The following is a 26,622-nucleotide window of genomic DNA, read 5'->3' as shown; positions in this document are numbered from 1 at the left end:
TCTCAGCGGAAGTCAAAAATAGAGATGGAATTATCTTAGAAAGACTATATGGGGAAGACTGAGGAAGGTATAGGCTTGTGTAGTCAAGACTTGCATTTTAGGCATGCCAAGCTTATATTCTAACAGACATCCAGATAGATATATCAAGAAAGTAGTTTGATATAAAAGTCTTTTGATACAAGTTGTCCTGATTCAAGGACATGCAGAGCTGGATTTAAAAATTTGTGTAGCATTTAAAACAACAGAAATAGACCAAATCAAACAAAGGGAAAGGATGAACAGAAAAATAAATCAAGCCCAGGACCAAACATTGTCTATATTCCAACGTTTAGAGGAAAGAGCCAAACAGCTAAAAAGAAACTGAATGTGATGTCAGGGATGCCATTATATGAGAATCATTGAAACTAATTATAATTAAAATCTGAACAAAATTTGCCATGCCAAGACCATAGATGTATATATATTCTACTTTATATAACCTTCAAATGTTCTACTCTGTGCAAGTCCAGCTTAAAATGCAAAAGCTTTATCCTGGAACATTATTAAAAATATTCAATAGCTATGGGACACCACTAAAAACAGTATAATGACCTGAATGCTAAGGGGATATACAGATAAACAAAGAGTCAGAAACCTTGCTATTACATGGTTATAGTGTGAACAAATATTTTTTAAATTTAATCATAGGCTTGAAATTTTACAGAAAAAAATGGAAGGAAGTAGATAAAGCTGAACTAATACAGAGAACTGGAGATAGCAATAAAGAACAGCAAGAAGGGCCACTGACAAGGCGTGTTCAAATCATTATCTATTCCTACCTATAGCAGTTTGATATAGTTATGAATTCCAAAAACAGATATTGAATTATGCTTGTAATCTGATCTGTACCTGGGCATGATTAAGTCATGATTAGGGCTTTGACTGGGCCATATCATTAGGGCACCCCTTAGTGGGTGGGGACTCACAGACAAAAGGCATCGCAAAGGACAGAGTTGGGATTCTTAATGTTGGAGTTTGATGCTGAAGTTTTAAGCTGGAGCTCCGGGGAAAGAGACAGAGCCATTTGCCTGATAGTCTACAGATGACCCTGTGGAGAGAGGCAAAGCCTAGAGAGCCTCATAGTCTCCTGTTGACCTTGTGGAGAAAACAGGAGCTGAGCCCAGAGGAACCCAGGAAGCCTGAACCCTCGCAGCTGTCGGCAGCCATCTTGCTCCAACACGTGAAAATTGACTTTGGTGAGGGAAGTAAATTACACTTTTTGGCCTGGTATCTGCAAGCTCCTACCCCAAATAAATACCCTTTATAAAAACCAACCAATTTCTGATATTTTGCATCAGTACCCCTTTGGCTGACTAATACACTACCTATACTAATGTTTTCTCTATTGTGGCCTTTTTTCCCCTCATTGTAGCTACAAGAAGCCCTCTGCACAATTTTGTTTTCTTCTCCCAATCTGCCTCTATTCTTATCTTGGTTCTCTCTTCACCTTTAATAGCTTTTGATTCTAACTAATTTGTACACTGTCTTTTGCTGTCCAGTCAAATGAATTCTCTGTTAAGGAAAAGTTTTAGTGGGAGGAGGTAATAGATATACAATTATTTAAAATATTTTAAGTCCGGCTGAATATATTATAGTAGCAGACTGAAAACGCTTAAATAGATGAAGAAAACAAACTGTAAAAATGTATCCCCTCCCCCCATTCCCAATTTTTGGTGAATCACGAATCAATATCACTTAAGAGTATAAGATTCATAACTCAAAATTTGAAATTTCAGGGAACTGACTTCAATTTCCTCCTTTGTGGTATCAGAGGAAAAATACATAGATAAACTACACTTTAGTAAAGGAAGGAGATTGTTTTTAAATGAACAGTAACTATAGGCAGTGACACACAGATAAACTAGGATAACCGTGTCAAATGATGGTAACACAAATCCACCTATTATGTCTATATTCTAATAAGGATTAAACTTTTTTTTAACTTTAAAGAAGCTGAGGTTTTAAGAGTTGTTAAAAACTTAGTAAAAATATGCTGACATTTCCCTGGCATGCCAATTACCCTCATGATACACCATTACTAGACTGTCCCAAACCTCCTTAAGGGAAAATAGTAAGGAAGGAGATGCTACTAGTTGGCCAGACTCAGGAGAGCCAAGTCAGTTTGCAGGAGAGAGGCAAGAAAAAGAAAGTCCCCCAAGTTTCAGAGGAGTCAAGAGTAGTTCTACATATACTCCCCAAATAGATTTATGAGTATTCCTTCCCCTGACTTCCCCAGGTATATCTTTTCCTTTCTTCACACCATTTCACAGATGTGTGATTATTTATAAAGAGTTGTGGGGACTCCCAAGACTTCTCCTGGTTCTTCCAAATCTAGAGAATACCTGATTCCTTGCCGCCAACCTAATAACGAAACTACCTTTCCTGGGGCTACCTTATTGAACCACCCAGCTGTCAGGTGGCGCCTTCTAAGGAACCAAGGACAGTTGTTGGTGTCAAAGGATGTTGTGGTCTTTGGACATGTTCCCGATTTGAATTTCAGCCAACTGCTCACATCTCTCTGATGGGGTACAGTAAGAGAATAGAAGTCAATGGGAGATCAGCATGCACTCAGATTCCAGATTCTGAAAGGGAACAAAAATCAAACCCTCCATTCTTTGCCTCTTCACCGTGTCTGAAAACCAATATGCTCAAAACCAGGCTTTAACAGTCCATCAAAATAAAGTAAACGAACAAATCTCAATACCCACATAATAAGCAATATGCACTTATGGATGCTTAAGTCTCTAATACAAATAACAAATACTGATTTTATTAAATGTTATGCTTTACAAGTCCAAATTATCTGCCACGTTATCAAAATGTATTATGTACTATAATATGTTTATTTAGTATTTAAGTATTCATACAGAACATTTACTTACCTTTCCTAATACAAATAAGTTCATGTACTCCACAGGTTCTTTCTCCACCTGTTAAAAAAGATTTTATTAGAACATAAAAAATAATCTGAGTTCATTACATAGCTTTAAATCAACTGCTAGAAATGACTTCAGAAAAAAGTTCCCCAATTCTTCTCTTGAAACTTAACTATATGAAGATAACCTGATATTTAGATTTTTCCTAAACAACCCAGAAATTAAGACCTTGTACAGTCTTGAAGAAGCTTCATTCAATTATGCTATTTTAAATTGTAAGCACCTCAAAGCAGACATCACCATTTCCTAATTACCTCTTCACACCATCTAGAAGAAAACACTTCAAGGCAGAACTCACTTTTGCATCTAAGCCTTAGCATATATAGGCAAGTTATTACCGGAGGGTCAACTCTATAAAAGCACTATTTGTATTTTATCTTATATAATCATGTTGGATAAAATAAAATGTGGCCCTTCCCCCATTCTCTAGTAGTCAAGTCTTATAAATATATAATAGTAAAACAAATTTAATAAATATAGTATGGATAATAAAACCAACAAATTTAACCCAAAAAATTACTTTGATTAATCTAATTTATAAGAGTAATTGCATTTATTAATATATAAATACATATTCCCTTCATATATAATGCCACAACTTTAACATAAGCTGAGTAAAAGTTTATAGTGCTATATATATATGTATGACCTTATAACAATCCTGTGAATTACTTTTAAACCTTGCAAAATAAAAGTATTAAATAATTTAATCATTTTAGTTCATCATACAAGCTTGTGATAAGCACCTCAGTTATAAGAAACATCTCTTACAGCATAACATGAAAAATAAAAACTATATCCATTTTTAAAGTAGGTCATTCATCTTGGAACTGAGCTAAAAAAAAAAATAAGAAAACAGTATTTCTACCACTAGAACTACATTCAAACTTGTCTGTAAATGTTTTATTGTCAACAATATAGATCAATCACTGGTTATCTGGAAGACAGACTTAAAAAGAAAAAAAAAACTTAAAGCTATAGTTATTTGTAATTGAATTATAAATGAATTATTAAGAAGAGGAGGGAAAAACGGATGTGGCTCAACATAGAGCATCCGCCTACCATATATGAGCTCCAGGGTTCAAACCCAGGGCTCCTGGCCCATGTGGTGAGCTGGTGCACACACACTGCTGCTGCACACAAGGAATGCCATGCCACACAGGGGTGTCCCCTGCGTAGGCGAGCACCACGCGCAAGGAGTGCACCCAGCAAGGACAGCCGCTCCGCGCTAAAAAAGCACAGCCCGCCCAGGAGTGGCGCCGCACACACAGAGAGCTGACAGCAGCAAGATGACACAACAAAAAGAGACACAGATTCCTGGTACTGCAGAGAATGCAAGCAGACACAGAAGAACACACAGCGAATGGACACAAGAAAGCAGACAATGGGGGAGGGGAGGGTAAATAAATAAATCTTAAAAAAAAAAAAAATGAAGAACACCTAACTTAAAGCTACAATAGTTTATAAATGAATTATTATTCAGCATAATCCCAATGTAAAATACAGTGAAACCTTATTAACTGGAATATTACCAGTGAGCAATTACTGATCACTTGCTCAGTCATTAAATAGTTGCAATGAGGATATTTACCAAATTATAAGAAGACACTATTTTCAAGATACTTAGAAGAATTCATGTAATAACAACATCACTACAATGTATATTGAAGTCACCACGGATGTTTTCAGACTACTCAAGTATTTCTTATACAGTCATTAAAACATGTGTTCTAGAAGGCAGCCGTTGTAATTTAATGTTATATACTTAATTCACGTAACAAGGCTGCACTTTGTAAAGCCTATAATTAAAACTAGATTCATCCCCATATTTAATATAAATTGGTTAGGTTTTACAATATACATCTAATCTTAAAAACAGCTGCACATTTTTTACATGGTTTAGTATTAAAAGTAACAACTATTATATTATCTGTAAAACTTTTCTCAAAACTGCAGAATGATAATGAAAGCTATATCCGACTTTAAAAAGGTTTCAATTTATCTTAATCAATGAAAAGAAACTCATAAATAAGAAAAATAATAGTTATTTAGTTTTCAAAGTAAAAGTACAATTGCCAAAATACTCTCAAAAACCACACAAATAGAAAAAGCAAATAGATTAAATAAAACAATGCTCTACTATTCTTGGTAAAATTCTAAATAGGGAGTGGATGTGGCTCAAGAGGTTAAGCACACGCTTCCCACATGGGTGGGAAGTCCCAGGTTCAGTTCCCAGTGTCTCCTAAAAACAAACAAGTAAACAACAGAGAAAACTCGGGAGCCAATGTGGCTTGATGGTTGAATGCCATCTTCGTACACATGAGGTCACAGGTGCAATCCCTGGTCCCAGTACCTCAGAAAAAAAAATATATAAATAACAATATTACACTGAAACACACATAGAAATCAAGAGCAGCCACTATTATTAATGAAATGGAAAGAATATTAAGGATTAAAAAATGCCAGATATTCGATTGAAATATAAGAATTTTTTTTTTTTTTTGAGGTACCGGGAGCTGGCGATTGAACCTGGGACCTTGCACGTGGGAAGCCACCACTCAACTGATGAGCCACATCAGCTTCCCTGTGTTGGTTTTTTCATTCGTTGTGCCTGCTGCTTTTGTTTTTTTCAGGAAGCACAGGCAACCAAACCCAGAACCTCCCACCATGTGGGAGGCAAGGGCTCAACGGCTTGAGCCACACCTGCTCCCCAATCATTTTAAACGGATGAAAGAAGTAACACCAAAAAAAGTTAAATAAATTTTATTATACTATCAGATAGTGAAATTCAACATTCCTTTTGTCCCCAATCCTTCCTAAGACCAGAAGGAGCATAAAATTTTAAAAGTGCACTATATACATTAAATGAATACGACTTGATGTATATGTTTGTTTGAGAGTGTGGCTGGGTGCAGTCCTAGCGTGGCTTGCTGCCTTTCCCGGGGACACGCAAATGTATCTTGTGCTCAGGGCCAGGTATCGGCCTGGCGGATAAAGCCCAATCCCCCAGAAGATGAGGCAACTGCTGGGGCATTCCCTCCCCTACTGCCGGGAGCACATGGACATATTCACTGGAGACTATCTGATTCTGGTGGGCTTGTTTTATGTCATCCAGATATGACAAATACATCCAGTGATCTATCTGACCCTGGAGGGGAGAGAATTGGGTTCCTCCGCTACGACACACACACAAGAGAAGAGTGCTGCTCGGCCACAGACGGAGGGCTCCAGTGAAGCTGGCCTTGCTCTCTCTCTTCTCTCTGTGAGTAACGTACGTTTCCATCAGCGCCTGTGCGAGTCGTGGGATTCTGCTGGCGATCCCGGCCCCTGTGCTGGAGGAGGCTGGCATTTCTTTAGGCATCTCTCTTTCTGACTGACAGAGTCAAAAGGCTCAAAGGTTTTTTCAGTCAGAGATAGGGTAAACACTACAAATTCTATGCCTTGTTTTATCTCTAAAAGTAAATCTGAAAAGTTTCCGAGAAAACTGTCAAATTTGTAACCAAAAAGCAAGTCACTGCAGACAGATCTTGATTCAGATATGGTGGTAATCCGAAAAGTGATCTGAAGAATAAACTGCACAAGGAGGAATGATTACGTAAAGAAATCATTTACTTGATCCCTTTATAACAGGGGTTCTTAACCTTTTTTGTTCCACGGACCCCTTTGCCAGTCAGGGGAAAACCCCGAGAGACCCCTTACTGAGTCCACATTATACTGTGTCTTATTTAATAAATACCTCACACCCACACCAACACGTCCCAAGGATAGTGTTTCTTTGAATTTTAAATTCAAGCTCACTGACCCCTTGTTAAGAACCCCTGCGTTATAAAGTGATGAATTTTCCATTAAAATAAGTAATCACCTCAAAAATGAACTCTTGTATAACATAATTTTTGTATATCAAATTTACGTTAAAAGACATAACAGTAATGGAGACTTAAAGACCACATTAGGGAGAAGCGGACTTGACCCAGTGGTTAGGGTGCCTGCCTACCACATGAGAGGTCCAAGATTCAAACCCCGGGCCTCCCTGACCCGTGTGCAGCTGGCCCATGCGCAGTGCTGATGCGCGCAAGGAGTGCCCTGCCACGCAGGGGAGCCCCACATGCAAGGAGTGCATCCCATAAGGAGAGCTTCCCAGCACGAAAGAAAGTGCAGCCTGCCCAGGAATGGCACTGCACACCACGGAGAGCTGACACAAGATGACACAACAAAAAGAGACAAAGATTCCCGGTGCTGCTGATAAGGATAAAAGTGGTCACAGAAGAACACACAGAGAGCAGACTACTGGGGGGGAGGGGAGAGAAATAAATAAATAAATAAATCTTTTTTTAAAAAAAGACCATATTAGGATGACAAATTTAAGCAGAGACCAGAATCGGAGATGAAGTTTTCCGGCCCATCTTTTACCGATAAACAAACTGAGACATTGAAAGGTTAAGTAAATAAAGTTGACCAGGGTCAATAGTTAATTGTCAGAGAAAAACAAGAACACTATGTTTCATATGGTAAGAAAGAAAAAGTGCATTTTATTCACTTTTATGAAAAAGATGAAAATTATGAAATCGTTTTCAATCCTTTTAAGGTAATTTAAATAAATGTGAATTTCTCTAAAAACTACACTTGGAGATTTTACTAACATTGCCCTTGAAATAATCATCTTAACAACATGGAAATGAGAAACGGATAGAAAATGACAAGCTTAGTCAGAGTTACCATCTCTTCCCTCAGGCAAACCCATGTAGGGACGTAATGGAAACTGGCATAATCCTCCACAACTGGCCTAAGTAGAGGGGGAAGTGGCAAGGGTGCATGTGGGCACACTCACACGAGTGCTGTGAATTTGTGCACATGTGCCTTGTGTATGGATAACAGTGAATGTACCAAGGAAGTGGGCATTTAAAAGGGGGGAGGCGGGGAGAAGAGGAGAATACATTATCAAGTATGTGCTCTTCCACCAGGCCACAAAAGGAAAAATTGTAGCGATGCTATGTGCCCCTTAGAGCAAACCCAGGTATCCAAACATGGAATTAAACTCAAAGATTTACTTCCTTCAAAATGGCTCTAAGATTCCTATTTTAAACTAACTTCCTTTTATTTTGACCTAAATCACCATAATATACAGGTTTTATGAATTTCTTCAATGTTCCCTCATCTAAAGCTCCTCTTCCCAAACATATCAACATAGAGTTGCAGCCTTTAAATGAATGCCTAGCTTATACTGATACATTCTGTCAGAGCTAAAGATGCCTACATTGTACATAAGAAGTATGAAACTTAAAATATTTCCAATTAATGATGCAACCCTCCCCCGATTTAAACCATTTAGTCCACAGTCACTACCTCCTCTTGACACCTTTTAGTCTTATCTCTAATTAAGTCATACAAGGAATGATATGCAATTTTGATCCCTAACTGAAAAATCACAGTGTTATGGAAAGATCATGGTCTCTGAACAAAGCCAGACTTCAATTCTAAAGCCAGCATCAACTCGTACTTACTGTCTTTGTAAACTTGTGCTGGCTACTTAATCTTTGGAGTAAGAAAAAAATACAAACTAAAATCATTTGTAAAATAGTAATAATAGTATTTATACCCCAGGATAGAAGATAGGCTTCATTTAGTTTATTAATTCTGGTGAATTAGTAGTAGCTGCTGAAATGGGCATAAAAGGTGGTAAAGAAGAATTCTGTAACCAAGCCCACACCTTGTAGGAGAGATTCCTTAACAGAACATTTCTCTGCTATAGTTGAAGGAGGGGGAGCAGCTGCCATGCATTTGCTACCCACAACTGATATAATGGATTTACTAGCCTGGCCCATGGTGAGCATCCAAAACAAGTTAAATCCCTCTGACTTCCTCACAAGTATAATACAAAATTCAAAGAAAACTCAGAAATCGTGCCAGAAACAGAAAAGACTCCAGTATTGTGATTTCTTCCCTTCTATGGTACCAGTTATCACTTAATTTAAACACCCTCTCCTCTATAAATATTCCAAAATAAACATAAATCTTCTAATACTTCTTGTCCTCTTTTTAGAATTTTTCTTGAAAAGATAAAACACAAAAATAAAAAAACTTTCAGGCCTTCCTCACTGAGTGTTAAACTCTCAAGCTGACATTCTGGTACTTTATGTTGTTGCTATACAATAACTATAGAGTTAAAATAATTTGAATAAGTCCTCTCTATACTTATTTTCACAAATTCATTTTATATACAATATTCCTAACCTTCAGCAGCCTAAACTTTTGAGATACATGCTCACCATCACTCCAGCATCACATAGACTAACTACATCTCTTTCCTCTTATAATTTGCAAAGCATGCTAAACAGTTTTCTCACTTGATCTGATCCATAAGTTCCTATGTATTTATTTTTAAAAATTTTCTAAAATGTAAAATTTTTTCTTATAAATTTAATATACAGTTCACAAATATTATCCATTTTCCTGGCTTCTGAGCCACTTTTTGTTGTGACTGTCCAAAGCTCATTAACATAATATAATAAAACCATGTGTAAGTATTTGTTCACAAAAAGGTATTCTACTTAATTTTCTAGTTAACTGAGATCATCTTTTTGCTTTGGCTATTGCATCTGATTGGTTTTAAAGCCCCAAATATGCATTACTGTATTAATAAGTTCAAAATAGTTACATAACTTAATATTCCATAATACTCTCTATCTCATGATGACTCTGAACATTACTGTGCAAGTCAATTGTAATCCTAAAAATGTAAAAATAAGAAATTATTCTGAATAGTTGTTTGGCTCTTAGAAGTTTCTTTTTAAATAAATACCTAACAACTTGCGTGGTCACTATTTCCTTCTTCTAAAAAATTGTCAATCAGGGCTTCCAAATCATTAGGTTTCAATTAAGATTTTATGATGTATACATACAAATTATGCATATAATAACTGTACTCAAAAGCTTGAAATATTTAGAGTAGTTTGTGCAATCCTGCATTACCCCTCTATAGACATTCTCACTTTATGTATTAACTTGCTAAGATTTGGGAAGAAAAGAATGAAGTCAACCAAATGGAAATTGAATCCATAAAAAAACAATCTACTATAGTACTACATATATACGATATGTAGATAACATAAACTTTTCGAAGAAAGTGATAATGCAAACAGTACATATTACTCACAAGTTATATAAATAAGCCAATACATATTTCTTTATGCTTCCCACAGGGCACACACTGTTGCATTTTATACTACCTTGGAACAATGAAAAATGAAATGCTTCCTAATATAACTATTTCTTAAGTATTCCCCACTTGTCTCTACTTTCATTTACTGTGTTACAAAAAGAACCTAGAAAAAATTATGAATTACTCAAAAGTACTTGCAGAGATCTCTGAACAAACCTACCTAAATATATCCACGTTTAAAATCTGATATATAATCTCTACAACACTAGAAAATTTATTCCTGCCATAAATCCAAAGTATCCCTCCTTTCAAGAATATCAGTGATTAAAGAGCTATAATTCCTCTAAAAGTACACTGTTCAAAAACTGCCTCACTCAGCCACAGACTGTGGAGAGATGTAACTTTCTCATGATACTATCCCCTATATACATAGTAATATATCTAATGATAACAGGGAAAGCTGAAAATGGGTATGATGTTCTCCCTCAGGACTAATAACCTATTTATATTGGGGTGTTTTTTTTAATTCCCGCTCCCCAGTTGTCTGCTCTCTGTGTCCATTCGCTGTGTGTTCTTCTGTGATCACTTCTATCCTTATCAGTGGCACGGGAATCTGTGTCTCTTTTTGTTGCGTTATCTTGCTGAGTTAGCTCTGTGTGTGGGCGGCGCCATTCCTGGGCAGGCTGTACTTTCTTTCACCTGGGTGGCTCTCCTTACCGGGCGCACTCCTTGCGCGTGGGGCTTCCCTACGCGGGGACACCCCTGCATGGCAGGGCACTCCTTGCATGCATCAGCACTGCACATGGGCCAGCTCCACACGAGTCAAGGAGGCCCAGGGTTTGAACCACAGACCTCCCGTGTGGTAGGTGGACGCCCTATCCATTGGGCCAAGTCCGCTTCCCTATATTGGGTTTTGTAATTCAATATTTCAAACACCTTTTGAAAGTATATATTCTGCCTTAGAAATCTTAGGGTCAACACAAACCTTAAAGATCATCTCAGAATTGTGCTGATGACTTTAAAACTATAACATATATGAGAGTTTGTGGCAAATGTAAGGTGTACTATGAATAAAAATTGTATGTACACATATATAAATTCTCTCTAGTTCAACTTTCTTTTACAATTAAAAAAAAATATTTCCCAGAGAGGTTAAGCAGTTAAAGTTAATATGCCTAATAAACAATAGGGGTGAATATCTTTACTTCAGCAAACCATTTTGCAAAGAGTTTTCTGATATTCTTATGGAAAATGTGGATTGTATGAAGGAGAGGCATGGGCCAGATCACTAAGGACCTGATTTATCCTAAGGTTTTAAATAATTCAGATTGTCCTTTAGAAAGATAAACAGTAACGGTCTGGAAAATGTATTAGAAGGAAACTTCAGGGTGGAGATAAGACTGGTTAGAAAACTAATGCAAGCCTCTTAGTGAGAGATAAGGGTATAAACTAAAGCTGTAAGAATCATTAGTTTGGGATGTAGGCTTGGCAGGACTGGGCAATCAATAGGATGTGGGGTGGGGGGTGAAGTATAAAACAGGGCTGATTTCCAGGATTTTAGCTTGGATGTCTGGTGAGTTGAAAATGCCACTCAGATGGTGAATTTGCAGAGAGAGAAAGAGTATGGAGAGTGGATTTGATAGCTACAGGTGACAACTTTATGGTTTTGAATGTCCCAAGATAATATTTTGGATTGCTGTGGAAGAGTCAGGTGAAGAGTACCTAGAAATATAAATCAGGTAAAGTCTATGTACTGGTGTACTGGCGGTTGATGAAGCCACGGCAGTGCATGTAATTTATGACGTTGAATGTACAGAATTCCATTATAACAACTCAAGAAACATGTGTTAAGTACATATTATATTCAGGCATTGTGCAAAATCTGAAGAGTATAAAAATGAATAAAATATTATCCTCTATATTATCCATCACAAGAATTTATAATCTGGGGAGACATATTTTGTAAACAAGTGGTTACACAATTGATGTGTGCAATTACAGAGTATGGACAAAGTAGAGGCGAGAATAGGGCTGAGAATAGAAGCACAAAAACTGTAAAGTCAGGTAGATGAAGAGATAATGAGATGTATGTAATCAAGAGAGGGGGAAAAAACTTCAAAAATAGCAAGTAGCCACAGTGAATATGCCAGGTAACAATTACATGTCTTGATAAGCTAGACTAGAACAATGATTCCCAACCTGTAAGACAGGAATAACTTCTTCACCTCTGACTGGAATTATGTTAGATCAATCTGATACCATGATTATCATTTGAGGAAATGAATGAGTAGTCCAAATGAAAGAGACTTGATGGTTTGGGTTGATAACAACCTCATTCTGAGTCAAAACGAAATTACAAAAAGGGCATCTAATATTAGGCCACATTAACAGGATTATGCACAAGTCGAGTTTTAATATATGCTATATACTAATTAAATCTAGAATGGTGTACTCACACTAAATTTCAAATTTTAAAATACAGAACTACAGATGATCCAAAGGAGGGATATGGATGTTTTCTCTAGACGAGAGAACACTAAAGAACTGTCTTTAAATGGGAGAAGGGCTTATAATGTATCGCTCCAGAAGGCAGAACTAGGATGGTAAATAGAAATAACTTTCAACTTCTTTTCCGCATAATGCTTTTTACTACTCAGTTGATTTTTAACCTCTAGTAAAAAGTAAAGTGAGGAAAAGAGGTTGAGAGTACTACACAGGAAAACAGGAAAATCAAAGATTACAGGTAGAACTTATTCTTGGTGCTCCTCATCATCTTAGCTATAGCAGATGTTTGAAGCTGTCTGATATGTCTTGCACATAACAGGGACTCAGCCAGTCTCCTAAACAAAGAGAAATAGAAACAAAACTAAAGCAATTTTGGAGTCACACAAAAAGAAGACTCTTATGATATATGCTATCTGTGACTGGTCACCTAGATGGAAGTGTTTTGAAAAATTTTACTCAGGAGGAAAAACATATAATTTAGATAAATGATACAGCTACAGGTAACTTGCATTCCATACAGATGAACATACACACAGGAACTCACAGGGAAAGTATACAAAATCCTTTCATTGTGTGAGGTAATCTAAGAATGAGATAGGGACTGGAAGATGCTCAGTCTTCCTAAACATACATTAATTTTCCCAATATCCTCCGTAAAACATTGCAAAATAAGAGACTTCATTCCAGTTATACACTTCAGTGCCAACTTAATTTTTATTAAGCTGCTTTTAGAAAATATTCAGAGTGTGTGTGTTTTAAAGAGATATCTATTTACTTATCTTTCATAGAGGGAAAAAAAACAGTCTTGTGAGTTGAGAGGGGAAAAACCACTTGAGGAGGAAATTAACCTCACCCCAAATTTCCTGGTCCCCTAAAACAGCAAGTTGGAGGACTGAGACCGCAGCCCAACCCCGGCCTCGAAGTCGGGACCGGGAAGGGTTAGGAGCGGGACAGCAAAACTAGACTCCCAGTTCGGTAGAGAAGCGGGTACTGCGCGAAGGTCTGCCGGGGCGGGGGCCCCGGAGGGCGGTGTCCGCGCCCCGCGCCTGGCCCGCCGGGCCCGCGCGCTCAGCTGGGCCGCGGGAGGAGGCGGCGGCCGCAGCCCCGCACCTGCCCGCCCGAGCAGCCGCTCCCTGCCGAGCCGCCGGCCCAGGCCGAGCGCGAGCCCCGCGTCCTCCGGGCGCCGCTCCGCGCTCCCGCCTCCCGGGACGCCGCCGGCACCCCCGCGCCCCCGCGGCCGGCTCCCCGCCCTCGGGGCATGCCCCGTCCGCGCCGCGGCCTCCCGGCGCCTCCGCGGCGCCCGCCGGCCGCGCGCCCTCCCGTGCCGGCTCGGCCTCCACCTACCTTCAATCGCCATGATGCGCGCGCCATGGACCGCACCAAGCGGACGGCGGGGGCGGCGAGCGCGGGAGCGCCGGGGGGCCGGCGAGAGCGCGGGCGGCCGGGGCGGCGGGGTGCGCGGCCCGCAGGGGCGCCGCGGGCGGGGCGGGGCGGGGCCGCGAGCGCCGGGAACGCGGGCCGCCGAAGGAATGGAACCTTCCCGGGCCGCGCCGCCGCCGCCGCCCGTGACGCCGCCCCGCCCTCGCACCCGCGGCCGCCGCGAACGCGCCGCGATTCAAAACGGGGGCTCAGTCCCGGGATGCCCGGCACCTGCGCCCGAGACCCGCCGGGCCCGCAGCGAGCACGTGCGGCCGCTCCGGCCCCCTCGGCGGAGCGCGCAGGGGTCCGCTCCTCCGAGGTCCCGGCGTGCGAAGTCGGTGGAGGAAGGGAGTGGGCCAAGAATGGGGTCAGGACCACGGACAGGTCCTCTCGCCTCAGAATTGGGCCCCGGGGTTCCCGCACGTTAGTAACTCGCTCAGATTTGGTAATATGAAGGTGTACTGTGTTGTGTTTTGCCTGCATCACCGAAATATTCGTCTCAGATCTTCGCTGTTGGGTGGAGAATCAGCCTTTTGGCTGCCCTGAGGGCAGCAGCTTCTCTCTCTCATTCAAACACAGACGCACACGCGCGCACACACTTCACCCCCTAGCCTAGCTCCTGAAAAGACCTAGAGCTTGCCACCACGCTGAGCTTGTTCTACCCCTTGGAGACATGAGTTGGCATCTATCAACGCTTTTGTAAACACACATTTGAGGTCACATAAAAGTAGTGGTTTGAGGTCACATAAAAGTAGTGGTCTCTGACATACGTGACAAAAGCATGTCAAGTGTAAGTTTTTTAATTTGCAAATACATGGACATTATGAAAAGTCACAGCAACCCTGAACACGGCAGCAATGGAGGGTTTAATTTTTACCTGAGACGCTTGGACTACTCAATCATTTACCCAACTCTCAACTTCATTTGGTACTTTGAGGACCTGAACAATGAACAGAACAAACAATATTATGAAACAGGTAGTTAGTAATTCTCCCTTTCTGAGAAAATGCTACCTCCTAGTGCAAAATAGCTATACTGGGGACTGAAAAAAAAGAAGAAAATATTTTGCACTTATTTAAGCAAGGATGAACTGTAAATCTAGAGCGGGAACTGCATGTCTTCTGTTGCTTTTGGATAATCTCTCTCTAGTCATTAGTTCAGTGAATATCTGTTGATCTCAGCACTGTACCGAAAGCTAGCTACAAGCAAGGGTTGTTACCGGAAGTTCAAACAAGACACCATCCTACACAGAAAATATTAAATTGCCTATATTTTAGGAATGTTCCATGGAGGGTAGAGGGCGTCTGCGTGTCTGTGTGTGTGATAGATATCTGTGGAATTCTGGTAAAATATGTTTAGTGTCAAAGACATTTTCCACAGGTAAGCCCCCTTAAAACAGATGCCGAAACCCCACGACATTGGTTTGAACTCGAAACCATAGCTCTGGGTTTGTGGTTTCAGGCTGGCTCTGAGTAATCCAATTGCTCAAGAATTTCATCTTGAAAGCCAGAAAAATCTTAATCATCATTTCATTACCACTTACATAAATTACTATATACATAACCAAATTTATTTATATGTGTTTCTCTTTGTGTGGTGTACTTGAACATCAAATGTCAAATCAAGGAACTTGTGTCAAAGCTACTCAATATTGATGATATTTTCCCCAGATTTCTTTAAAATACATGTTTAGTCAGATTGCAGAATTCTCTCTTCCAGCATTGCCTTTTTTTAAAAACTGTGCTCTCCAAATATAGTTGGAGAATTTCTATGAGACTAGGGTTGGAAAATATCATATGGATCACTCAACTTCCCAGTATTTCATATAGCTTTTTTGTTTCCTTAGCAGCCACTTGAAATTGACATTTAGCTTCTTATATAATTCTATTTCTAAAGTATGTCATGGGTTGAATATTTCTAAATGGGGAGTGTCAATTCTTTATAATTTAAATGTCATCTAGACACTATAGGCAGGGCAGATAATCTCAGAAATTCAGCACCCTGTCAGTGGGCCTTACCTTGGAATATATGATAACTTATTCCTCCAATTATTGGAGTTAGATTAATTTATAATTTTCCTACATGTGGTTCTTATGCCCCTTTTATTTGAACCTATATTTACCACTATGCCCATTAAATATATGTCCCAGAGACTTAAACGTTCCAGCTGTTAAATGCCGGTTGAGCCCTGAATCTCAGTAGAGTTGCAGCCAACACCTATTCTTCAGTTCATCAGACTCACTCAAGACAACTAACTAAAGGATGGTGATGGAAAATGCCCACCTGAAAAACAGGGAGTATCTACAACTGCAAACAAAAGAGTTCCTTCCACCTGCCCCAAAATATATAAGGCCCCTCTCAATCTGAAGCAGAGTGGGCATCACCATCCCCAAATCCTCAAGACTGAGGAATGAACAAACATAAGGGGGAATGCAACTATGGACTAAAGTAGACTTATTATTATTCAAGTAATGGAAGACCTTGTAACAGTGATATAAAGGCAGTGATCACTAGAGGTTCTGAGGGGAGGGAGAGGGAAAAATAGGTATAACATGGGGCATTTTGAGGACAGCAGAATTGTTATGCAAAGCCCATAATACATTTTGTCAAAACCTATAAAAGTGTGTAGTACAGGGAAGCGGACTTGGCCCAGTGGATAGGGCATCAGTCTACCACATGGGAGGTCTGCGGTTCAAACCCCGGGCCTCCTTGACCCGTGTGGAGCTGGCCCATGCACAGTGCTGATGTGCACAAGGAGTGCCCTGCCAAGCAAGGGTGTTCCCCATGTAGGGGAGCCTCATGCGCAGGGAGTGTGCCCCATAAGAAGAGCCACCCAGCTCAAAAGAGTGCAGCCTGCCCAGGAATGGTGCCGCACACACGGAGAGCTGACACAACAAGAAGACACACCAAAAAGAAACACAGATTCCCGGTGCCGCTGATAAGGATAGAAGCGGTTACAGAAGAACACACAGCGAATGGACACAGTGAGCAGACAACTGGAGGTGGGGTGGCGGGAGAGAAATAAAATAAAAATAAATCTTAAAAAAAAAATTCTAAAAAAAAGAAGTGTGTAGTACTAAGTGTAAACCATAATGTAAACTACAGATCATGGTTAATAACAAAGCTTCAGTATGAGTTCATCAATTGTAACAAATTACCACAGTAATGAAAGGCATTGTTAATGGGGAAAAGTGTTGGAAGGGAAGGGGCTGGGTGTATGGGAATCCCCTATATTTTTGACATAACATTTATGTAATCTTAAACTTCTTTAAAAATACAATAAAATAATTTATGTATTTACCCTTTATTAATTACATACATATCCTGCCTAAAAACACATATTGTTTCTAATTCTGACTTTATAGTGCCAAATCAGCTTTATACACTTTAAAGTACTTGTGGATATTCAAAAGCTTCTTCATTTTTAATTCTTCATTATTTTTTTATTAATGAATTATTTGCAAAGTAGTTTCCAAATATATCATTTAAGGAACTATTTAATTTGCCCATCTGGCATTTTGGAGGTCGTTAAAGGCTGAAATGGGAAAAAGGAAAATGAAAGAAATCAAATTCCCTTTGTTGTGATTATGAAATGGAAACATGTTCCTGGTATTTTAAATTTCATCTCTGTTTTTCATAGAAGTGTTATTTTAAATTATAGTTTGGTTTCCAGGAAAGACACAAAACTTAATTACCCAGTGACATGAATGAAACATTACTGGAAAAAGTAAGCACTGAAGAGGAATCATGTGGGAAGATCAACACAAAGGGGAAACGAAAAGTAATTTCACCTATATTAGTTAAGTAGTTTTCATGTCCCAAACAAAACAACTAACCACCATTAAGAGAAGTATCATCTTAATAAACAGTGTGTTCCAAGTTACAGAAGTTCCCAATGTACTATTTTATGATGTTTTTTTTTAATGTCTATAAAAGTATTTATTTTTAATTGTGGTAAAACACATGTAACATAAAGATAACTTAAACCATTTCAAGTGGACAATGCTCTGACATTCAGTACACTGACAGATTAGTCTCCCTTCCCGGGCTGCCCTGGCTTCTCAGGCCCAGTTAGCCCAGTCATGGCACCGGAAGACTTGGAGCTGACAGACTAGGAGACTGGTCCCGACATCAATGCGCTGATTGGCAGAACAGCCCCTCCTCTGAGAGACCCGGGGCCTCTGTTCCACCGGGGGCCAGTGGCCGAGCAGCACAGGGTGCGGTTCCTGGGTCCCCTCGTGTCCTTCCTTCCACCTGGGTCACTCTCACCTGGAACTCTGCGTAAGAGGCCTTGAAACAACACGGCCTGTTTGCCCTGCAATTGTCTGAGGAATCGAGGGGATTTCCAAGTACAAGGGATTGAAGTAATAAATGAATTCTGCAAGGTGGCAGAGTACAAGATCAATAGACAAAAATTGGTAGTGTTTCTATACACAAGCAATTAACAATTTGAACCAAAAAATAAGAAAAGCATTCCATTCACAATAGCAGTTAGAAGAATCAACTATCTAGGAATAAATCTAACAAGGGATATCAATGACTTGTACTCAGGAAACAACACAATATTGCTGAAAAATAAGACTTCTATAAATGGAAATATATTCTGTGTTCATGGATTGAAAGACTAAATATCATTAAGATGTCAGTACTGAGACTGCTTGCCTCTTTGCTAGGTCCCTCTGAAGGGATGGAGGACACCCCTGAGGCCCCCAAATACTCGATTCCATGACTCTCTACGCCATCGAGGCTGCTTCGGAAACGGATGCTAATCTGTAGCTTCATGCCTGGCCTGAAGGGCAAATCTCGCCGCCCCCCAGGCCCCTGCTGGAGCTTGCCCCTGACATCCCCGGCACCGGCTTCCAGTCCTTGCGGCTGCTGGATTGCTTTATCTGGAGGTACAGCAGCAGGAAGCAAGGTATGTTTTATTTTTCAGGTCACATTATTTCAACTTTACTGCTAAAGGCTATTGATTTCATGGGTGTAGCTTTTGCCATTGGCTGCCTTACAGACGTCTTGTATTGGCTCCCATAGCCTTTTCATTTCTACTCCGGAGGATTTTACAGATACAAGGCATTGGCAAATAAGTGTTTGGGCTCTTCCTCTGCAGTGGTTGGGCCTCTATTTCTATTTCTTGCCTCTCGTTTTATAACAGTGGTTCCTTGGAAGTTGGTTAGATTGAGTTGGGTGGCGCAGTGCCTGGCAGGAGGGGTGTGGGAGAGCAATCAGAGGACAAAGAAGGATGAATTCTGATGTGCCCTGAGCCCGAATAATGGCCAAAGGATCCTTCCACAGAACGGAGGCACCGAGAGTCTCACAAAGGCCAAGGCCACTGGTGGTCGTGAAAAATTACCCTTGAAAGTCCCTTCAGCCATTTTTGTAATCTTTGTAATCCAATTCTCTTCCAAGGTAGAGTCAGTAGGGGATTTACTGAGTACTGCTATATAGACACTTGTACTTAGAAATATCATCCCCCTCACACACACAAAAAATCCTTAAATCTGGAAATTATACTAGTCCAGAGTTGAAGTGACAGATTCCTGAGATCAGCTCAGCGATAGGTTGGCCCAAAGGGAAGGCAATGCAGAACTTCACGAAATAAAGGACAGAAAGAGAGACACAAGCGAGGAGATAAAGTTGGGACCAGGGGACACACAGCTTCTGGAACTGCGACCCAGACCCTGGTTTCCACATCGTATTTATTGGTAACTACCAAGCAGCTGTGTGCTAGCAGAACTGCAACATCATCTACAATAATAGGGAACTGCAACATCTACAATAAGGAACAGGGCATACAAAGTTCAAATACAATTTAAACTCTTTCCTCCACAACAGAGGAATTCTGAACATTTGTCTAGCTCCATTCAGCTTGCAAAGAGTTTTCCCTCCCATGATTTCACTGGAAGCCCACAAACCCTTATTGTCATTTCTTTGCAATTGATATTTTGACAAAACTGGCTGACAGCAGACATTTAAACCCCACCTTCGCCTTGCACGATCAGGCTTTTTGTCCGGTGGTCCACCTTGCTTTGTCTACATGTAGAATCTGCATTCATTTTTTGAAGCTCCTTCAGAGGGATGAAGGGTTTGTGTGCCCATGGGTGGGGTTGGAGTGGGCAGTGATTGAGGAGGGGACAGGGCTACACCCTTGAAGTTTGGGGGGTGCCCTGGACATCCTGGCACAAACCTATGCCCACCCAAATCCGTTTATTCCTTCAGGCAATACTTATTTCCTTTGCATTCTTCATTGAATGAGATAGAGGCAGTCCTTGTCTGGTGGAGCTTAAGGGCTCAAAGTTTTTTGAAATCAACGTTTAAAAAAAATTACAATGTACCTACATTTATTGGGCTCCTATGTGTGCTGGGTACCCAGTTACAGAGGACCTGCCTCTTTCCAGAAACTCCTATCTAGTTACATGTAGTAATTACATGTAGTAACACATGTTGACTGATCAATACTTTTACTCAGGCACCCAGAGAGCTATCAACGGTAACAGGTGGAAAGTACAATGGTGGAGTGCAAAAGGGAGACCCCAAGAAATTGACTGGAATCACTTGGGGTGAAGGTTGTTTTTGGAGGGGCAAGGGTGTGGGCACCCAGGCTGTCACCCAAGGCGCTGGAATTCCAGGTGGGGAGGGAGGGGCCAGGTAAGGCCAGGCATAATCATAGGCCAAAGGAAAACTTAAGAAAGGGAGTTCCAGGGTCAAGCTATGTTTTTGTAAGGCTGTAAATCATAAGTTTCATGCTGTGAAATTGGGTGAGACTGGTTTAAAGTCTTTCAAGCACTTAAGAGGTACCAGTCTACTTAAAAACTATTGATGAGCTAATGAGGGATTGTTGTAATTTTTTTTTTCAATTTCTTGAGGTGAAATTCACATAACATAAAGTTAAACCTTTTAAATGTACGACTCAATGGCATTTGGTACATTCATAATACTGTGCAACCACCACCTCTATCTAGTTCCAGCCATTTCCAGCACTTCAAAATAAGACCCTTTCCCCATTAAGCGGTATTTCCGCCTTCCCACCCTCTCCCCCGCCTATCAAATTGCACTTTGAAAAGGTGAGTCTGGCTGCTGTGTGGAGGAAAGTCTCAGAGGTAGAAAATGTCCCATAAACCTGGGATGCTGCAAGGAATCAGTCACACCAATCCGTGGACGCGAAAGACCAACCAAAAAGACCAGGGGGCCAGAAGAGGTGGCAAGGAGAGGTGCTGCAGGCTGCGGGCGCATTAGGAGCTATTGGGGGCTGGGTGGAGTTCCAGGTGGGAAGAGTGCCAGAAAGCATGGCCACAGGCTGGCGACTTGTTATGGTCTGTAACTCTGGAGCCCTTCAAGAAGGAGGAAAGCTCCAGAAAGATGTACGGACACATCTGTACACACTGGGTCACAGAGGCCCTGAAGCCGGTTCTGCCTCCATATAGAATCTCTAGCTTAAAAACCTGCAGTGGGAAAGCAGATGTGGCTCCACTGATTGATTGGGCTCTCGTCTACCATATAAGAGGCCCTGGGTTCACTTCCCAGGGCATCCTTGTGAAGGCAGGCTGGCCTGTGCCCCACAGAGAACTGATGGCCCGCATCCTGAGAGCGGTTACAGCAAGATGATGCAACAAAGGGAGACAAGCAGACACAGAAGAACGCAGTGAATGGACTCAGAGAGCAGACGGCAAGCAAGCGGCAAGGGGGGGGATCAATAAATAAAATAAATCTTAAAAAAAAACAGAAACCCTGCAGTGTTTTTACAACCGTGGGCCCTGTGGGTGATACTGTCCCAGTGGAAGTCTGGGCCCCGCGGAGGATTCAGTGATGAAATTTGTGTCACACCCTGTCTGCCCTAGTGCAAATCACATCATGTCCAGCAGTCCAGCCAATCCTCACAATCACCCCCTAAGACCATGCGCCCAGTAGAACTTTCTGCAACCATGGACTTGTTCTCCATTTCCACTGCCCATTATGTGAACCACGAAACATCTGGGGCTATCAAGTCCTTGAAGTGTGGCTAATACCACATTGGAACGAGACTGTTAATGTAATTTTAGCTTAAATTTAAGATAGAAAACCCATACTCAATTCTGTTGTAAAGGCTTTAAGTATATCTGGAACAACTGGGATATGCAGCTCTACTTTTTTGACCAAATTTTATGAAATCTAAATGCAGATCAAGTATTTCTGAATTGCTATTGGCTGAAAGTATAAAATATACATCAGCTTTCAAAGGCTTAGTGGGAAAAGAGATGGTAAAATATCTAATTTCTTATGTTGATTACATATGAAATGCTATCTTGGCTATGTTAGGTTAAAATCTGTTTCTTTTCTTCATATATATATATAAGTACTACCCAAAGCAATTTATAGATTGTTTTAGCTAAGCTGCTCAAAGCATAAAATGGGCTGGTTTTTATTAATGGGAATTTATTAGCTTAAAAGCTTACAGTTTTGAAGGCATGAAAATGTACAAGGCATCATCTGGCAATGCTTTCTTCTTAAAGTCTGGTTGCCAGCAATCCTGGACTCTGGTCACATGGCAAGGCACATGGTAGCATCCACTGGTCTCTCCCTTCTCTTCCAGGTTTCCTTTCAGCTTCTTGCTTCTTTGGCTTTCTCGCTTTCTGAATTCCATTCTCTTACAAAGGACTCCCATAAAATTAAGACCACACTGGCCAAGCCTTTACTGAAGTAACCATATCAAATGGTCTTAGTTACAATAGGCTATATCCACAGGAATTGATTAGCTTCAGGAACTTGATTTTCAGGTGTACATACAGTTCCAAACCACCACAATCAATTTGATTGCAATCCCAATCAAAATTCCAACAACCTTCTTTACAGAGTTAAAGAACCAATCATCAAATTTATGTGGAAGTTTAATGGACCCTTAAATAGCTAAAACCATCTTGAAAAAGAAGTATGAAGTTGGAGGACTCACACTATCCAACTTTAAAACTTATTGCACAGCCATAGTAAGCAAAAGAGCATGGTACTGGAACTCTAACAGAACATGCAGTCCAACGGAATCGAATTGGGAGCTCAGAAATCAATCCTCTCACTTATGGCCAATATATTTGATAAGGAGGTAAAAACCACTCAGGTAGAAAAGAATAGTCTTCAACAAATGGTGCTGGGAAGACTGGATCTCCATTTGCAAAAATAAATAAATAAATAAGAGGAGGAACCCTACATCACATCATACACAAAAATCAACTAAAAAATTGATTAAAGACCTATATATAAGAGCTAAAATTATCAAACACCTAAAAGAAAACTTACAGAAGCATCTGTAGACCTTGTGTTAGGCAATGGGCTCTTAGTTGTCAACCTAGAGCACAGGAAAAAAATAGGAAAAACAGATAAATGGGACTTCATCAAAATAAAAAAAAAACCTTTTATTTCTGAAAGACTTTATCATGAATGTAAAAAGACAACCTACATAATGGGAGAAATATTTGGAAACCACAAATCAGATAAAAGTTTAATAGCCTATATCTTAAAAAAAATTGTTCAACGTAACAACAAAAAGACAAGCAACTCAATTAAAAAATGGGCAGAAGACGTGAACAGATATCTTTCCAAAGAAGTTACACAAATGGTAAAAAAAACACATGAAAAGTTGCTCAACATTAATAGTCATTAGGGAAATGCTAATCAAATCCACAGTGAGATACCTTTTCACACCCATTAGAATGGCCGCTATTAATAGATGGAAAATAACAAGTGTTGGAGAGGATGTGGATAGATAAGAGCCCTCATTCATTTTTGGTGGCAATATAACAATGGTGCAGACACTGTGGAAGACAGTTTGGTAGTTCCTCAGAAAGCTGAGTATAGAACTACCATATGACCTGGCAATCCCACTATGCAGGACATACCCAAAAGAACTGAAAGCAGGGGTTCAAACAGATATTTTCACACCAGTGTTCACAGCGATTACTCACAATTCCAGAAGACAGAAGCAAGCCAAGTGTCTATCACCAGTGAAGGGGAGAAACAAAATGTGATATGTACACAAATGGAATATTATTCAAATCTAAAAAGGAGTGAAGTCTTGGTACATGCAACAACAAAGATGAACCTTGAAGACATCATATTGAGTGACATAAGCCAGGCACAAAAGTACAAATATTGTAGGATCTCACTGATTTGAAACAATTAGAATAAGCTCATTAAGAGTCAGAACTTAGAATATATGTAACCAGGGAACAGCCTGGGATAGGGAATGGAAAGTTATGCTTAACATATACACAGTTCCTATTTGGAATGATGGAAATGTTTTGGTAATAGATGGTGGTGATGGTAGCACAATATTGTGATTAGAATGAATGAACAGCACTGAAATATATATCTGAATATGATTAAAAGGGGAAATGTTAGATTGTTTATATCATAACAGAACTTAAAAACAATTTTAGAAGGTACTGGGAATTGAACCTGTACTTCATACTTGGGAAGCAGGTGCTCAACCACTGAGCTACACCTGCTGCCCAGAATAAAAATTTTAGAAAAATCCATTGACCTACACTTTCAAACAATAAACCCATGTTAAATATTGGAGTTTAATTTAGAATACAATGATTTTTTAAAAAGATTTATTTATTTAATTAATTTCCCTCCCCTTCCCCCCCTCCCCCACCCCCCTGCTCCCCCCTGCTCCCCCCTGCTCCCCCCTGCTCCCCCCCGGTTGTCTGTTTTCTGTGTCTTTTTGCTGCGTCTTGTTTCTTTGTCTGCTTCTGCTGTCGTCAGCAGCACGGGAAGTGTGGGCGGCACCATTCCTGGGCAGGCTGCACTTTCTTTCGCGCTGGGTGGCTCTCCTTACGGGGTGCACTCCTTGTGTGGGGGCTCCCCTACGCGGGGGACACCCCTGCGTGGCAGGGCACTCCTTGCGCCCATCAGCACTGCGCATGGGCCAGCTTCACACGGATCAAGGAGGCCCGGGGTTTGAACCGCGGGCCTCCCATGTGGTAGACGGAAGCCCTAACCACTGGGCCAAAGTCCATTTCCCTAGAATACAATGATTAACAATTGCTATCGTCAATTGTAATAAATGTTCCATACCAATTCAAGATGTGATTGATGGGTTCATGTTTGGGGATTGTGTATGTCTTGCATAAGAGCTCTGTAAACCCACAACATTTCTAATTTTAAAAGCTCAAAAAATATGTACTAGAGATAAACTTATGAAATAAAATAAGAATAAGCTCTGATACCAGAATGTTATAGTTAATGCATTAAAATAAATATGTGACTATAATTAATACCACTAGGTTGTACACTTGGAAGAGGTTAAAATGGGAAATATTGAGGTGTATAGACATTACTACATAAAAAGTAAAAAAAAAACAAAAGAACAGCAGTGCATTGACAATACCGTGTAACTTTCACCACTATTTCCAGACTATTTTCATCATCACAAACCAAAACTCATATTCATTTAACAATAAATCCCCATTTCTCCTTTCTCCTCACCTCTGGTAATCACTATTCTGCTTTCTATCTCTATGGGTTTGCTTATTCTAAGTATTTCATATAAGAGAAATAATGCAATGTTTGTCCTTTTGTGTCTGGCTTATTTCAGCAACATGATGTCTTTAAGTTTCATCCATGTTGTAGCATGTACCAGCACTTCACTTTTTTACAACTCCCCCTTCCTCGCTTCCCCCATTAACAACATCCTTCATTAATGTGATACATTTGTTACAACTGGTGAACAGATATTGAAGTATTGCTACTAACAATGGTCTATAGTTTACACTTTGCTCCACACAATTTTATAGATTTTTGTCAAAATATATCATGTCCTGTATCCGTCAATGCAATATCGTTCAGAAAAATTCCAATGTCCCCCAAAGGCCCCAAGTTACACCTATTCTTCCCTCTCCCTCCCCCCAGAACCTCTGGTGACCACTGTCTTTATACAAGTTTTTTCATTACTAGAATCACAATAAATCTACTTTGGTCCATAGATGCATTCCTCTGTTATGTTTCCTCATTCCTCAGGCTTGAGGATTTGTGGCTGGTGATGCCCACTCTGCTTCAGATTGAGAGGGGTTTAGATCTTTTGGGGCAGATGGAACTCTTGTTTGCAGTTGTAGATACTCTCTGGTTTTGGGATGGGCATTTTCCATCACCATCCTTTTGTTAGTTGTCCTGGGCAAGTCTGATGAACTGAAGAGTAGTGTTGGCTGCAACTCTGCTGAGATTCAGGGCCCAACCTGAACAGCCGGAAGATTTTTTAGTGGGTATAGTGCTAGTTATAGGTTCAAGAAAAAGGGGCAGAAGAACCATATCTACCTATCATCATTTTATTAGTAGACAGAGAAAATTTACTTGATGACTGAAAGAGTATTCCACCTTCTAGACATCCACCTCGAAATATCTACCTTCTCTTTTCCAAGCACTTCTCTCTTGGTTCATTTCTCTGAGGTTCCCTTAGAGCAGCAATGTCTAAAATAATTTTATGCAATGATGAAAAATTCTATAACTGTGTGTCCAATACAGTGGCCAATAGTGTGTTTGAGGAAGTGAATTTTCATTTTGTTTCATTTACATTAATGTAAGGTTAAATAGCCTCAT

General features: G+C 40.3%; 1 protein-coding gene across 3 annotated transcripts in view; it reads right to left on the bottom strand.

The window, feature by feature from the left end:
• Window positions 1-14,109, bottom strand: part of SYT14 (synaptotagmin 14) — a 274,064-nt gene extending 259,955 nt beyond the window's left edge. For 2 of the 3 annotated variants that reach the window (XM_004476234.5, XM_023584002.3), the window contains exons 1-2: window positions 13,984-14,109; window positions 2,922-2,969 (exon numbers count right to left, since the gene is read on the bottom strand). In XM_004476234.5, coding sequence (XP_004476291.1) covers window positions 2,922-2,969; window positions 13,984-13,996 — 61 coding nt within the window. In that variant the 5' untranslated portion in view covers window positions 13,997-14,109. Of the gene's footprint in view, window positions 1-2,921; window positions 2,970-12,875; window positions 12,975-13,983 lie in introns of all 3 variants that reach the window. The other variant, XM_071207709.1, reaches the window with a different exon arrangement.
• Window positions 14,110-26,622: the final 12,513 nt, after the last annotated feature.

Source organism: Dasypus novemcinctus, chromosome 13 (genome assembly GCF_030445035.2).
Source record: "Dasypus novemcinctus isolate mDasNov1 chromosome 13, mDasNov1.1.hap2, whole genome shotgun sequence".
In the NCBI taxonomy this organism is placed as follows: Eukaryota; Metazoa; Chordata; class Mammalia; order Cingulata; family Dasypodidae; genus Dasypus; species Dasypus novemcinctus.
The sequence above is the reverse complement of the archived record's forward strand: the minus strand, read 5'-3'. Positions and strand labels throughout refer to the sequence as shown.